This window comes from Ursus arctos, unplaced genomic scaffold (assembly GCF_023065955.2).
Source record: "Ursus arctos isolate Adak ecotype North America unplaced genomic scaffold, UrsArc2.0 scaffold_22, whole genome shotgun sequence".
NCBI classification, from domain to species: domain Eukaryota; kingdom Metazoa; phylum Chordata; class Mammalia; order Carnivora; family Ursidae; genus Ursus; species Ursus arctos.
Window position 1 is genome coordinate 57384908 of NW_026622897.1, and position 17091 is coordinate 57401998.

At 36.6% G+C, this 17091-nt stretch overlaps 2 protein-coding genes across 2 annotated transcripts; one reads left to right on the plus strand and one right to left on the minus strand.

Moving 5' to 3' along the window:
• Positions 1-611: 611 nt before the first annotated feature.
• Positions 612-3787, minus strand: LOC113269433 (olfactory receptor 51G2-like). Its single transcript, XM_026518322.3, has 2 exons — positions 3739-3787; positions 612-1603 (listed from the first exon to the last, which is right to left on the minus strand). Exons 1-2 carry the CDS (start codon positions 3785-3787, stop codon positions 612-614), a joined length of 1041 nt encoding a protein of 346 aa, XP_026374107.3.
• Positions 3788-13948: 10161 nt separating this feature from the next.
• Positions 13949-14905, plus strand: LOC113269432 (olfactory receptor 51G2-like). The gene has a single exon (XM_026518321.2). It carries the CDS (start codon positions 13949-13951, stop codon positions 14903-14905), a length of 957 nt encoding a protein of 318 aa, XP_026374106.2.
• The last annotated feature ends 2186 nt before the right edge of the window (positions 14906-17091 follow it).

Genomic DNA, 17091 nt, shown 5'->3' on the forward strand with positions numbered 1-17091 from the left:
TGATTTTTAGAGTCTGGCAAGAGAAATTTTGGTACATCCAATTTAGGGAGAGATTGTTGGTATTGTAAATTTCATGGTTTTATAATGTTTTTTCAATAGCAATATTAGATATCCACTTGTTTGTTTCTTTCCTGTTACTTCTTACTTCAACAATAGTATCATCAAGAAAATGAAGCACCGTGAAGGCAAGAACTTTAATTCGATAATATATCTCCAGCTCCTCAAAAAGTCAAGGACAGAGTTGGCATTCACTAAAAAGTTATCACCACGTCAAGGGCGATATATATACAGATGAGAGCAAGAAGTACTCTATTCACTCTGTCCACGATGAACTATCGGACTACAAGCATCTCTGACTAACACATGAGAACCATTTGGACTAAGAAATAATGAGAACAGTCCATTATTTCGGATTTTCAATTTCCTGGATAATTTTTATTGCTCAATGTACATTTGTTCAAATCAGAGAATAGAAATAGTTTTATTGAAACGCAACCCAATATTCCATGTAATTCAGAAGAGTCAGTCAAACAGAATCTTTATTGGCATTTGGAATATCAGCAAGCTCTTTGTTTCAGGAAGCATTCTTTCTCTGTAAGGATAGGGCTCATTCATGTTATAAATGTGACTTGGGATTCTGGTCCTTTTTTGATGAAGAGTTTCAGAATTTTGTCTCGTATCTGTTTGGTTTTCACCACATACACAATGGGGTTCATCACAGGAGGAATGAGAAAATGCATGTTAGCCAAGGTCACGTAGATATGTGAGGGAAGTTTGGGGCCAAAACGGTGCAGTATAGACAGGCAGATCATTGGTGTGAAGAAGAGAATCACAGCACAGATGTGGGAAATGCAGGTGTTGAGAGCCTTGAGGCGGCCACCAAAGGATGCAATATTCAGTACAGTTTTCAGTATCAGGATATATGAAAAGAGAATGAGGAGAAAATCAAGTCCCATAGTGGATAATACCACAAACAGTCCAAAGATGCTATTGATCCTGGTGCTGGAGCAAGAGAGCTTTATAATGTCAGGATGCAGGCAGTAGGAATGAGACAGTACATTGGAATGACAGAAGCACAGCCTTCTCAAGAGGAAAGGGAGAGGTACCTGTACAGTCAAGGTCCGCACTACAATGGCCAAACCTATCCTGGAAATGACACTGTTGGTGAGAATGGAAGAATAGTGCAATGGATGAGAAATGGCCACATAGCGGTCAAAGGCCATTGCCAGTATGATAGCTGACTCAAAATCCTGGAAGGTGTGAATAAAAAACATTTGGGTGAAGCAGGCAGAGAAGGTGAGCTCTCGAGCATCCAGCCAGAAGATCCCCAGCATTGTGGGGAAAGTGAAGAGGGACAGAGCCAGATCAGAGGCAGCTAGCATGGCCAGGAAGAGGTACATAGGCACACGGAGGGTCCGTTCCCTGCGGATAACTGTCATGATGGTCACATTGCCCGCCAGGGTAATGAAGAACATGGTGCAGAAGGGTATGGAGATCCAGATGTGCGCAGTCTCCAGCCCAGGTATGCCTGTCACCAGGAAGGTGGAGAAGATGGCTTTGGTGCTATTGGTGGGCAACAGGATGCCAGCGCCGCAAGCCTTTCCTAGGATGAAAGTTATTGTCTCACTCACAGATGTTAAAATTTGACTTGAGCATTTGACAACTCCTACCACCTTTTATTTTAAACTGACTGACCCTGATTTGTATCTATTATGAGTTTAAATGTTGTTTCTCAACACAGAGCATCTGAGCCTCTAGATTGAAAAACAAGACCTGCTTTTTTTGATCAAATTCACCAGATATTGTGGCTTTTTAAAGGAAAATGAGGGGGAAAATGTACCCTTGATATTTAGGTTATCTAAGTCCTTTAATTCATATGATGATTTTTTAAAATAAACGATCCAAATACATAATGTGCTTCAAATAAGTTTCTTTTAAAAATCCAACATCCATGCATATTCATACCTGTTACTGTAATTACAGGCGTACATCATGCCACGGTAAGTCTTACGCCTTGGTCTGCCTTGATCCGTATTAGAGCAGTGCTGCTTAAACTGTACTTCATGGACACATTGTTTTCCATGGACAGATTTGAATATCCTATTTTTTTCTGCAATGAACTGAGTGCATAAACTGCAAATAAGCATTTAGAAACTTTTGCATTAATTGACGTAATATAGCTGTGCTTCTTTAATGATGCTAATTATTATTAGTGTACAATAATAAGGTTATTATTGGATTTGCCATGTATTTTCCATTTCATTTCTCTTAAACATAATATTCGTTATATTTATGAAAGTATTTTGTGATTGATTGAAGAATTTTAAGTATACCTTCACTCCATAGGTTATGAAGCACTGTTTCATGTTAATTCATTGTTGAATGTAGATGTCATTTTTTTCAATTAAACATGAAGAAAAACAAAAATAATTTAGTTTTATATATTTAAAAATACTAAAATCTTATACAGATTGTTTAATTTTTGTTGAATCGTGTTCATGGGTTACCTTTTTTTATTGTAGGGTTAAATATTTTGAATTTCAATTAATAAGATCTAGGGATAGTTTGCATAGTTACTATATAGTTGTGTAAGCAAATAGTTCATTTTTAATAACAATAACAAAATGTTATAAAATGCCTCTTTTATTGATTTAATTCCATAGGGATATGGTTCTTTATTCATCCAAATATTCAATAAATATTAATTATTTTTCTTGCTTGGCTCTAAGCTTTAAGATTATAGCAAAGATCTAAGAAATTATAATTAGCAATTTCTTTGAAGGAGTGAGAAGCTTGATTAACATTCAACTATAATGTACACTATGTTAGAGATGAGACCATTTTTATGGTCTATGCTACCAAAACTTATTTATCCAGGTAAAACCAGTTGTGGATACACTGAATCTCCTTCTTCTAGACAGCAAAGGACACATCTCTTTTTTGAGTCTATCCCTCATCAGATTCTGGTTTTATGAAACTAAACAGACATTTGCATATATACTTTTATATTCTTCATATCATAGCAGTCATCTCACAAACAATAAGCTTTACAAATATTTGCATGTGCTCCTTGTTCCAACCCCTCATCTACCCTCACTCACTAATGTCATCATTGGTATTGTTTGTGGGCCTTTGTAGAGATGTGCACTGCCAAATCTTCATTCCTTGTGTGGAGTTTATGGGTCCTAGCTGTGGTGGCCCGACAATTTACCAGCTGTTCCTATTTGAATTGCCCTTGAAGTCTAATCCTTGGTCAGACTGAGATCCTCAGAGAAAATAATAATTTTTTAAAAGTGTTTCTATAAAGTCTGACTATCTAACATGGTATTGTGGATTAAAAGCTTAAAGATCCTGACCACTTGTCCCTGCTCCCATACGGCAGTCTAGTCAATTTTTCAAAATCTCAATCCAAGTCAATTTGGATGAGACTTCTAGAAATACTAACAGGGGATTAACTAAATTTCTTTGCTTTATCTTAAAAATTGTAAGAAAATTGGGATTAGCTTCAGAAGTTTTAATACATTTTTTTACCATTTTTTGAATTTTGTTGTGAAGGAGAGAGAAGGTGGGGGTAATGTGGCTAGGAAACTCACTCTTTGTTGGATAAAGCTCGTTCTGCTTGGTCCAATCATTGTACCTTCCAACGTTAAGGGTCTCGTGCCATGTTTATTCTCAATGCTTTTTCTTCTGCATGGTTTTTTGTTTTGTTTTGTTTTTAAGATTTTTCAGAATCAATACCCGTTGGTCTCAAAGGGTGTTCCTGTTCAGAGATGAGGCTGAACCTCATGGTCAATGTAAACTCAGGCGTGGATAGTTCTACACTCTCCTAGCTCAGGAATACATTAAACCCATGGACTCATCTGGCTCAATACTGGTCCAACTGTTTAGGTTCTTGAGGTAAACAAATTAGGGATATTTTCACAGAGAGAAACACCTCTACATTCCTATAATTCCTTGCATTACAGGCTAGAGTCTCTCTACTCACCAGTTTATCCAAAGTCTCTTTGTTTTTAGTGTTTTTCCAAATACAGGTAACCTCTCTTACCTGACATCTCAAGGCAGAGTGTTTGCTAACATTCTTCAGGGGAAGCTTTCTCTTTCATGTCCAAAATCAAGAGTCCCTGTGACCTGGTTTGAGCTTCTTTATTATTCATGCAGCAATCTCCTGAGGATATAATCTCCTGGGAAGTCTCATTTTCTTCTTGATTTAAAGTCCATCCCTCATTGCTTCCTAGGAATGCTTCACAAATAGTCTAAGTACTGAGTACTTTTTTGCATCAGGTGAATTGAAATTCACTCATTAAGTCTTGGTGTCATTTCCCCCTGAAGTTAATTTTTTATATGTAATATCTACATTTGGGGATTGTTCATATCTTCTACAATATATTTTGAGATTTCTCAAAAGTTAATTGCATCATAGGCATCTGTTTGAACTCACTTTATACTGTATATTTCAGATGTGAAACCCTATTAAGTATATCTAGAAATTACCTTGAATTCTGAAACGATACATTAGATAACCTTTCCCCTCATCATCCCACACTGTACTCCTACGCCATGCACCTTACACAGACACATATACATAACAGTATGTCAAGGGCCTTTTTTGTCATGTATTTTCAAATAAAAATACAGATTTTCAGCCTAGCAGAACCCACAGATTCAATGGCATTCATAGGAGTGGTCAAATCTCCACAAATTCAGCTAAGAAATATTGTAGGAATAGCAGCAAACCCTCCTTAAGAAAAGTCATGCCTGTGAATTTAAAGAAAACACTTTTATGTGTCTTTTATTGCTTACTTTTTTACATATAAAGTCACATATTCTTACTTCAATTGGCAAATCAGGTATCTTTGAAGAAACTCAAATTCAAATAAATTAACTTACTGGCCCCCATGTCAGACAATTAATATGTAGGCAATCTAGGATTCAAAGGACATTCATGGTCCCAAGCATGTTCTCCCTTTATCAAAATATACCTCAAAATAACATCAAAGTTACAATTTGTATAAGTCTGACTTTTATTGGTACAATATCTTCTCTCTGATGCAAAGTATTTATTTTCCCTTCTATGGAGGAGAAGCAATCACAATGGAAATCGGTTGATCAGCTGTCTCCACTGATTCTTCTCATCCTGAAGCTTCCTATATCCGTAATAAGGCTGTGAATTGAAACCACTAATGTGTAAAAAATAAAATACCACTGAGGAATATATATTAACTAAAGAAGCTTGACATTTTCCTGGGTATTTTTGTTACTATTTTTGTTCTTTTAATTAAAGATAGCCATACTGAAATATAGATTGTAATTAATAATCCCTTAACCCATTAATTTTTTTGTGTGACTTGGATTAAAATAAAATAGGCAATTTCCTTTCTACTCAAAGTTGTGAAAACCCATGACATTTGAGAAAAGTAGTGAAATGAAGGAATGGGAGCCAGAGGAAGATGTCCCGTGTAAGTGATTCCTAAAATGTGAGGACAGATTCTTAGATGAGGTGTTCAAATTTATAAAGTTCAGGGGGCGCCTGGGTGGCACAGCGGTTAAGCGTCTGCCTTCGGCTCAGGGCGTGATCCCGGTGTCATGGGATCGAGCCCCACATCAGGCTCCTCCGCTATGAGCCTGCTTCTTCCTCTCTCACTTCCCCTGTTTGTGTTCCCTCTCTTGCTGGCTGTCTCTATCTCTGTTAAATAAATAAATAAAATCTTTAAAAAAAAAATTATAAAGTTCAATCACTTCCAGGAAAAGGAGTCTTTCTTATTTTTTATTCTTCTGTTGATCTGTCAGATATAGCCAGGACCAGCACAGAGAGGGCATCAAATACATGTTATATCTCGTATTAATAAATCAGCAATATACTATTTATTAAAAATATGTATTGAACAACTTTGTGTATTATTATTATTATTAATTTTAGAGGGGGGAGGGGCAGAAGGAGAGAAAGAATCTTAAGCAGGCTCCACACTCAGCACAGAGCCCAAAACACAGGGCTCGATCTCATGACCCTGAAATCCTGACCTGAGCCAAAATCAAGAGTCAGATGTTTAACCAACTAAGCCACCCAGGTGCCCCAACTTTGTGTATTAATGTATTAATGACTATATCTGTATTCTTGAGATATACCTGTGAACAATGACTATGTGAAATGGCATTATGGAATGCATCAATAAATTTAACCTCTCAGGAGCCTTTGAGAAGAACTAAAATATAAAGAATCTCAGAGAACTAGGTAACATACACCATATAACCCCAGCTTTACTAAATGTAAAATTCCCTATTGTTCCCATCAGTGAAATGGCGAACAGAACCAGAACACTTGGATCTGTGTAGATGAAACAAATAACTTCATCCTTGGTTTTATTCAATTTCTGAAAATAAATGTATTCAAATGATCTATATGTTTCTCTGGGCAAATGGAAATTCTTTGAGAGAAACAGATTGCTCACATAGAAAAACAGCTTAGGTCACTTATCAAATGACAGTTTATTTATCCAGACCGCTTTCACTTCCCGCACCACATTATCTCCACCCTAAACTATTACCTATAAAATTTATACATTGCCATTCAGTTCCCACCTCCAAAAAGAGATCTCAAATCTTGGATCCAGATCCCAAAATCCTATAAAGATCCCAACCTGACCACCTTCTTCTAAAATACTATTATGGGATGCCTGGGTGGCTCAGTTGGTTAAGCATCTGCTCTTGGCTCAGGTCATGATCCCAGGGTCCTAGGATTGAGCCTCATGTAGGGTTCTCTGCTCCCTCTCCCTCTGCCTGCCACTCTCCCTGCTTGTGCTTCTCTCTTTCTCTCAAATAAATAAATAAAATCTTTTAAAAAATAAAATAAAATACTATTAGGACTATATCAAAGTAGTGTTCTCTCTTAGTTTAAATAATAACTTATGGATCTAATTTATACTTGTCTTGACACCATGGCTCAAGACCCATAATTCATGATTCTCCTGCTTAGAGATTTCTAAGACACAACACGAGGTAAATTTCATATTGGGCCTGGTCTCCAATTTCTTTACACTGAATTTCAAAATACTGAAATTATGTTTTATCATGAATAAGGAACACCTGTTTTTATGCAATCTTTTCATATTTGATACGATTAGAAAGCCTTCCATTGGACCAAATTTGCCTTATGAATAGAAAAATTTTTGTCTTTCAAATCTTTTGACTAATCTTTGCACTTCTGTGCATGTATGTTTATTTAACATTTTTTAAAGGAAGTTAAACAGGAATTAAATATGCAAAGTAGATATACTTTGGTCCAGCAATTTCACTTGAGCATGTCTCCTATAGAAATACACACGAGTGCACAAAATGATATGTACTATGATGGCATAATTAAGAAGAAAGGGGGGGGGTAAACAGAAGGGGGAATGAACCATGAAAGACTATGGACTCTGGGAAACAACCTGAGGGCTTCAGAGGGGAAGGGAGTGGGGGAATGGGATAGGCCGGTGAGGGATATTAAGGAGGGCACATATTGCATGGTGCACTGGGTGTTATACGCAAGTAATGAATCATGGAACTTTACATCAAAAACTAGGGATGTACTGTATGGTGACTAACATAACATAAAAAAATATTATTATTAAAACAAAGAAAACAATGAATGAAAAAAAGATGGCATAATTATTCATATTTGTGAAACATTATCTGAAAAATCAGGAAAGTAGTTAATACATTATATTATATTCTTACTATGCAATATTAACTATCTTTAAAATTCAGAGGGACAGTTTTAGTATCGTCATGGAAATATGCCTTCGATAAATCCTTGGGAGAAAAACATAAGGTATATACAGTGTGATGTCATGTACTAAATTACTTTAATATATTTCATTTTCTCTGCGGAAAGGTAAATTTAGGCATGGTTTTGCTTTGTTACCTCTGGGGAAAATAACTTGTCTTTTCAAAAATTAAATGAAACATGCAGGTACTTTTTTGTATTAAGTATTTTTAAGTAGTTATTATTTTATTTGCTGAGAAGCTTAACATTTCCTAAACAGTTGATGTTATCTAAGCATCATTCTTATTTACATGTCCTCACTCCAGCTTGTTTTTCATACAATAAAGGAAGAAATTGCTCAGATCCACTGTGTTTCAAAAAACATGAAAGCTTTTGGTTTCTCCAATTCAAAAAGATCTCTATGATGCTCCCTTCTTTCTCAGATTCCTTGGGGTGAAAAGAAGTTAAAACTTCTTGGGGCGCCTGGGTGGCACAGCGGTTAAGCGTCTGCCTTCGGCTCAGGGCGTGATCCCGGCATTATGGGATCGAGCCCCACATCAGGCTCCTCCGCTATGAGCCTGCTTCTTCCTCTCCCACTCCCCCTGCTTGTGTTCCCTCTCTCGCTGGCTGTCTCTATCTCTGTCGAATAAATCAATAAAATCTTTAAAAAAAAAAAAAAAGTTAAAACTTCATGGCTGTGATTTGGGAACCCACAGGGCTTTTTAAATCTCAGCAGAGCTTTCCAGGCACCTGGGAGACCCTCTCTGGTTGGTTTGTAAACCACCATTAAACCACCAAGCCCTTGAAGTAAAACTGCTTCTGCACACTGAGCTTTGGAGTTCTGTCTTCTAGAGAGGGACAATCCTGCCAACAGACACATCTGAAAGTGAAACGGGCATTCACTGCGCAGTAAGTGAGGTCTTTCAGTGATAAGTAATATCATTACCATTGTAAATGTCCCTTCAAGTAAACTGGTGTAACAATAACCAGTTTTCCAGGGTAAAGAGACAAACAGGAATGCTTACTGTTGTTGAGTTAGGGTATGTGAGATTTGAGAATTAAATTGTTTGGAGAATTCTGTGTTTGATGAATAGTACATTTTAGAGTTAAATGATTGGTTTGACTTCATCTGTGTTTTCTTGTAAGTAATAATTGTTGTACTCATGATCAATTTAAAGAATATTTGTTAATGCTATATGGGCATATTGCGATTACACAGCTAGTAGTAGATTCCCAGATTTCGTGGACTGTGTTTCTTGATTTGATAGCTTTCCTTGGAATCCTGAAACTGACGTCTCATGAATATATTTTGCAAACGTGCATTAGATTTGACTAAGTTGGCATGCTCTGTCTTTAGATGCTGAGCCACGGAGAACATCAAATGCTTTCGCAAATTTTGAAGTTTCCCTCCCCACCTTATTAAGCAAAAGAGCTTCTCCCAATCTAAATGTTGAGTTCGTGCCTACTGGTGATAATTGTCATCCTCTTTACAAGTTTCAAAATATTCAAATGAGGATTTGTGTTTTGGGAAAATGACCATTCGAAACCAACCTTGTGTGTTTAGATAAAAAAATACAAAGTTGACCTGGGTGAAGAACTGTTCTGCTAGTATTTAGAGACTTGTTGACCTGCAGCGTCAACCCTGTATTAGTAATACCAGATGCCATCATATTCCTGATCTAAGTTCTCTGTAAAGTCATAGCAATTTCGCAAAATTGCACAAGGAATGCTGTTCCTTTACACAGGAAGCATATTTGCTTTTCCCAAACTGATGTTTCTCTAGAATTGTCCTTAAATTCCAACTCATCACTGAAACCTTCCCCAATATTCCCAAGTTAAAATATATGGAGTGGGGGCGCCTGGGTGGCGCAGTCGTTAAGCGTCTGCCTTCGGCTCGGGGCATGATCCCAGAGTCCTGGGATCGAGCCCCACATCAAGCTCCTCTGCTGGGAGCCTGCTTCATCCTCTCCACTCCCCCTGCTTGTGTTCCCTCTCTCGCTGGCTGTCTCTCTCTGTCAAATGAATAAATAAAATCTTTAAAAAATATATATATATATATGGAGTGATTTAGATGTGAATTTGGTATATACCTCTGAATCAGACCTCAACACATTAGTCCACAGTAACTTTTGTAAGTTTTGTTTTCAATTCTGTCAGCATTATGGTAAGCTCTTTCTCTGTTTTCTGTTTAAACTTTCTAAAATGATTATCCATATCTTGACAATAAGGTATATGAATTCTCAGAAAGATTAAATGACCCTCTGGGTTACATTAGGGTGAAATGACAAAGCCAATTTTTAAACCATAATAATTTAGTTTCTTTCATCGTGCTGTTTTACTTGAATCTCCAACTTAGAATGGTACGTGACACAAACAAGGTTCTCACTAAAAATACATACTTGATATAAGGTAGTATAACAGAATATAACAGAATATAGCATAATGTAAGTTCAAAAGGAAAAGAGGTAAAGTAAAACTTTCAGCAGCTGATACCAGAATGGAGTTAGAGCTAGGTCTTTTCCTTGGCCAAAAAAAAAATTTATTATATGTATATATAATATAATGTCATTTATAATTGTTATATTATAAACATATTTATATATTTGAATAATGATTTATGTTATATATAACATTTTAAATGACATTATGTATTTATATATATTTATTTATAAATAACATTTATAATATATATTTTTACATAAAATAATATATAATAATAATAAAAGCAGGGCTAATGAGCTGGAATCAAATGAATTATATTCAGTTTGTTGTTTGAAGCTGGAGTAATGGTAAAGCAAGAAGCTTTTATGCTAATAACTAAGATGCAATAACAGATACACATATGTGAATGAGTGTGGGTTATTTTTTTTGTGTTAACATTTTATTCCTTCACAAAAATGCTGTCTGAAAAAATGTGGCAAAATGTTGATTCTGTTAAATGTAGGTTACATTTTAAATTGGCTTACTTTTCTGAGTTTCCGAAATCTTTAGGTAGCTGCTTATGTGTAAGCGCAGGATAGTTTTATAACTAGGTTTGTCATGTGTTTTTAATCTACCACTACTGGGAGCATTTCTCATTTATACCTTTTTAAGATAGGGCCTTTAAAAATCAAAGTGAAACCTTTTTAAAAATTAGTGTATCAACATAGCTTCTGATTGGACTCCGATGGAAAATAGATGCACTCAACCTTCATATATTATTTAGATGTACATTATTTTTATATAATATTTATATTGATTATTTAGTTTGTTTTCTTATAGAAATTCAAGTACTAGAATCTAGGAGATATGTACTGCCGTTCCCACTAGTATATGAAAATGGGCCAGGTATCAGCTGTTCTTTAATTAATTTTTTCTAAAATTTTCTTTCTTTCCTTTCTTCCCTCCTTCTCTTTTCCTCTCTCTTTTCCTTTCTTATTTTCTTCCCTTCTTTCCCTCTGTACCCCTGTCTTTTTCTGCCTCTCTGTCTCTGTTTCTGCTGCCTCTTTCCTTTATCCAAGACACATTCAAGCCCCTATTTTTTTTTTTTTTTAGATTTTTAATTTATTTATGTGACAGAGAGACAGCCGGCGAGAGAGGGAACACAAGCAGGGGGAGTGGGAGAGGAAGAAGCAGGCTCATAGCGGAGGAGCCCGATGTGGGACTCGATTCCAGAACGCCGGGATCACACCCTGAGCCAAAGGCAGCCGCCTAAGGACTGTGCTACCCAGGCGCCCCTCAAGCTCCTATTATTGACCTGGAATATTGGTTTGATCAACTATGACCTTACTTTTTTTTTACATTTCTTTCAAAAATATAAATAACACATGGAAGCGATTTGATAGCTATAGATAGACTGACATATATGTATACAAAGTTTAGTTTATATATATATATATATATATGCATATATATATATACACACATATCACTTCTCTCATATACTATAATGTTTAATAAAATCAATGCATGGTTTTCATATGAGATCTTAGACTATAAAATAATGTGAGATTTTATTATTTTGCAGAAATAGTTTAATATTTCATATTGATTACTGTGTATTCTAGTGAAGTTAATATGGGATTTTTCTAATGTGTACAATTACTTACACATACATTTGTATTGAGTTGAGAATTATGAAAGCCAAGAAACAAATGACGGTTGGTAAGTTTTAGGCTGTGAGTGTTCGGTATGCTTTTGCTCGATCTCATACAATTAATCCTCACAGCACCATTTAATAAAGTATCATTATCACAAATATACTGAAAAAAAACCCCTGAGATTTAGTGAAATCAAGCAACTTACCTCAATCGTTCTTAAAGAAGTCAATTATTTACTTATACAAATTGTTTATCATAATATGTACGATTTTTCAGAAAAAAAATTTCATTTTGAGAAATAAAGAAGCTTGTAATCTCAAGTACGTGCATGTGGAGTAGTCCGCAGGGCAGAAAAATGATCACAGTTTTGAAACATTGTAGGTGTAATGAGAGAAGCATTAAAGATAACAAAGAAGAAAGTTTGTTTAATTCTTTTTGAAGGGATTAGGGAATACTTTCTAGATGAGATATATTTAAGAATAATTTTTAAGACTGAAGAGAAATTCACGAGGCATGTAAGACAGAGGGATATTTATGAAGAAAGCACAAGAAAAAGTTGTAAGCATCAATAAGGGTTAAATCAGCCCTTATACTTAGGGTATATACTTTTATACTATTTCCTTTGAAGCATATGGGTAGAGATATCTACGGGTCAGCTGAACATATATTCAGAAAACGTATCTGGGTTGAGTATGAAAATTTGGGAGTTAACTGAAACCTTCAGAGTACTCAATTTGCCCAGAAATTTCCTATGACTCAGAAGAGGAGCAGGTAAGTACACCAATTTGAAATAGAGAAGCTATGCTTTTTATCCAAAGGCAGCTTTAGTTTCTAAGGGATAAGGTGCGCGTAGGGTATTAGAGCTCTTTGAAGACACTGTTGACAAAAACGTTAAAGAGGACATAGAGCTTTTTATTTTTTTCAGTACGGGATGGGGACCATTTAGATCAGAGTCAAATAGGTGACTGTGTAAAAAGCACAGCCTGGCACTCATCCCAGATATAATAAATTTCCGGTAATGGAGTCAAGTTATTTCACAAACGACAGTGACATTTCCTTTATGAGTGAGTTGATAAGAAGGATTTGGAGAAGATATCCTGAAGAGGTACTTTTTGAGGAACTACAGATTTAGAATAATTAAAAAGCTATCCTTCATACAAAAATCTAATATTTTTTGGTTAGCTTTATTGAAGTGGAACTTACCTACAATAAAATTTACTAATTTTAATAGGAGAATTTGGTGAATTTTTAAAAACATATGAAGTCATGTAATCAGTCATGGTATGGGACACGTTCATCTCCCCAGTAGTTCTGCCTGTTTGCAGCCAATCTCTTCACACTCCCGCTTCATCTCGGAAACCTCTGATCAACTCTCACTATGATGTTGTCTTTTCTAGAATTTCATATAAAGGAGGTCATGCAGTATTTGACCTTTTATGTTTGTTTCTTTCACATGGAGTAAGAGATCCATTCATGCTGCTGCATCTATCAGTGATATCTTCCTTTCCGATTTCAATTATATGGATTGGCCACTGTTTGTCCAGCCAGTAGTGGTTGTATATTTCGTTTCTGGTTTGTTTTGTTTTGGTTTTTTTTTTTTTGTGGCTATTATGAATAAAGCTGCTATGAATAAATACGTACAAGTCTTTGGGTGAATATGAGTTTTTCTTTTTCCTGGGAAAACTCTTAGAAGTGAAATTGCTGGATGATGCTAACTGTATGAGAAATACATGTGTAACTTTATAAGAAACTGCCAAAATGTGTTCCAAAGAGGCTGTACCATTTGCGTTCCATGTATGAGAGTTCCTGTTGTTCACATCCTCACCAACACATGGCACTTTCAGTCTTTTGAATTCCAGCCATTCTACTCATGGTATCTTACTGAATTTCTCATTTACATTTACCTAATGAACAATGACGGTGAACACCTTTTCATGTGCTTAGTTGCCATCCACATATCAAAAAAAATAATTATAAACTCAATTTTGAGTTCTCCATATCTGAATTTGGTAATTCTGTGCATTAATAATCTATTTACTTTAAATTTGGCTTTCAGATTTCCTGACACATGGTTTCTCCTTTATAGGTTCACAAACATCTTGGACTCCTGTCCTGCGTAGATCCTACCATGTTGGCTTTTAATAGCACTGCCTCTAATTCACCCACTTTCTCTTTCATTGGGTTTCCTGGTCTGGAGGCTGCACATATATGGATCTCCATCCCTTTCTGTGTCCTGTACCTCATAGCCCTTATGGGTAATGCTCTTCTGCTCATCCTAGTTACAGCAGAGCAGAATCTTCATGAACCTCAGTTCTATTTTTTGGCCGTGCTTGCTTTTACTGACCTAGGCCTCTCACTGTCTACGATGCCTAGTGTCTTGGCTGTCTTCTGGTTTGATGCCCGCCATGTTGGCCTGGATGCCTGCCTAACCCAAATGTTCTTCATCCACACCCTCTCCTCAGTAGAATCAGGAGTCCTGGTGGCCATGGCTTTTGATCGTTTGGTAGCTATCTGTGCTCCACTAAACTACACCAGGATCCTTACCCACTCCACCGTTACCTGCCTTAGTGCAGCCGCCTTGGTACGAGGGGCCACTCTGCTGGCTCCTCTGCCTTTTTTCCTTAGGACCTTTCCGTTCTGTGGGGCCAATATCCTCTCGCACTCTTACTGCTACTACCCAGATGTGCTGAACCTGGCCTGTGGGGATGTCTCCTTCAGCAGTGCCTACGGATTGGCTTTTGTACTCTGCACGTTTGTGGTGGATGTGGTCTTCATCTTAGCTTCATACGTGAAGATCTTGGGCACTATAATGAAGCTGGAGACTCAAGACAGAAACTGGAGATCGCTGCACACCTGTGCCTGTCACCTGTGCACGGTGCTTGTGTTCTATCTGCCCCTCATCAGCTTGGCAGTGCTGCATCGCTATACCCAGGACGCTTCTCCAATTCTATATTCCTCCATGAGTAACGCCTACCTCCTCATGACACCACTGCTCAACCCCCTCGTCTATAGTCTCAAATCCCGGCAGATCCAGACTGCCCTGCGCAAGCGATTTTGGGTGCAACGTGTTTTTGCTGGGGAATGACTTTTTCTTCTCTGTATCAGAAGGGATGATGAATTAAAAAATGCCATTCAGGATCTAGTATGTGCCAAGTAGTATGCTAGGCTCCATGAATTCAAAAATAAAACATACTTCAGTCTTCCCCTCCAGAAATACCACATCTAACTAAGGAGGGAGAAAGAGGCAGAATGCTTGAATAAATGATCATAACTGTGGTCATGAATGATGATTGTTTGGTAAAGAGAAATGGCAACAGGAACCCAAGCTCAATGTGTTTGGGGTATGAGTCAGATGAAAATCACATTGCCCCATGTGCTAAATTGAAGAGTCTAACTCTGGATTATAAAAGATCAATGAGAGACTAATTTTATGGAGAAAACAGGATGTCACCTGATTCTTGACTGTCAATGTTGTTTAAGTTGAAACATGAAAATTCAAAATTGATGATAAAGTTATGACTAGGTGTTTATTATCTGTCTACTATATGTAGCCAGATACTATCTAATGTCTGAACATTCTGATTTTTAATAAAAGATAAAGGAGCTGTCTGAACAGAATAATATATAAGGATCTGAGAAATGGTTATTGTTACTCATCTTGCTTACTCATTCAGAATTCATACTTTATTTAGATTCTGTTTTATTTCCCCTTTCATACTGAGAATAGATAGGGTTATATTCAGACTGCTGAAGGAAGGCTACCTCTCCTTTTTCTAACTTTCCAAGAGGAAAAATGAATTAGTTTATTCTCTTCTCTGGTCAACTCTTGAAGTTAGAGTCATAAGCAAATGAAGAATTGTCCTGCACAGGGATCAACATAGGGAGCAAGTTAAAGAGAGAGACTTAATGGTCCATGGCAATGAATAAACATGTGGTAGCATTAGCAAGAATTTCAAGCTACTTTAAGAAAGTTTTGAATGAATTTCTAAATTATAGCTCAAGTAATCAATCAGAAAATATTTTCAATGTCTGTCATATTCAATAGGCATCAGAATCACACAGAAGATATAAATTTAATATTCATATAGCTTACATTCTACCAATGGAAACCTGGAAACAGCAGCAAACCACATTGCAGAAGGTAGTCAGTGAGTCTGAGTCTTGGTTTAATTGTTAATATGAATTCAGAGGAAAGTAACAGTGAGGACTGGGTTCATCAGGAACTTCTGTCTCTCAGGCAGAGAAGATCAAGAGAAGAAAGATCATGGAAACTTGAAATCTGTATCAATTCCAAAAGCACTGGGTAAGCTATAATCTGTTAGGTATTAATGGGATAAAAGCAGTTATTTTTTTAAAGTATGATTTTTGCCTTTATAGAGAGATTATCTGAGAAGTATAGTGCACGCCCTGAAAAAAATAAAATGAAATTCTGATTCTTAAACTGTTTCTTCATCTTCTAAGGCCTGGTTTCATCATTTTCTTTATTGACTAGTCTTTCTAGTCAACAGCCTCCTAACTCTGACTTTGCTAAGCACGAGTGTAGAGAACTGGGGATCGTTTCAGAGCAACTGTTTCCTTTTTTGAAAACAGCGCACAGTTTTCCTTTGAAGAACTCCTTAGTTGTCTGTAGAGTTTGAGTGAGACCAATAATATCAAAATTCTAATACATCCCTCCCTTAATCTTTCAGCTGCAGACACTAAAAACTGAAGAAATTCTCCCTCATGTTTTATGCTAGAGTTAGTGTGAAAGAGTCCCCTTCCTGTTTGTAACGCTGGAAAGAGACCACATCACATGGGGTCATCATCTTCCATAGCTTTGTGGAAGCAATGCTACATTGGGAGAGCGTGAATACAGAGCAGAACGGAAGCAGACATGAGAGGTTGCTCCAGAAACGAAAAGTCATATGACAGTGCTGAGTCCTTACTCTCAGGTCCTGAGATCCTTCCTTTGAATCCGCGACCTATTCTGGTATTTCAGTTTACGTTCCTTTCCTAATAAATAAAATAATGAGGCAACTTAATGGCATATCCTGTTTATTATGACATGGGTTGAATAGTTTATTTGATTCTGTCTTATAAAATGAACAATTTATTCCTGTCTTGTCTCACTCACTAGGTAGTACTTCTCTAAATGACAGCATTTTTGTCTGCTTCATCTGTCCAATAAGTGTGGCATATCGTGAATGCCAAGAATAGCTGTGTAAAGATGTAAAATAAGGAAGAATGAAGAACCAAAGGTGAAGAATAAAAGCAGAATTAAATATGATTACT

Excerpts from the sequence above, each read along its gene's own strand:
- LOC113269433 (XM_026518322.3), bottom strand. The coding sequence starts at position 3,787 with ATGAGGTTCAGCCTCATCTCTGAACAGGAACACCCTTTGAGACCAACG. Across the intron at positions 1,604-3,738 it reads ACACCCTTTGAGACCAACGG|GAAAGGCTTGCGGCGCTGGC; the intron begins GTATTGATTCTG and ends CTTTCATCCTAG.
- LOC113269432 (XM_026518321.2), top strand. The coding sequence starts at position 13,949 with ATGTTGGCTTTTAATAGCACTGCCTCTAATTCACCCACTTTCTCTTTC.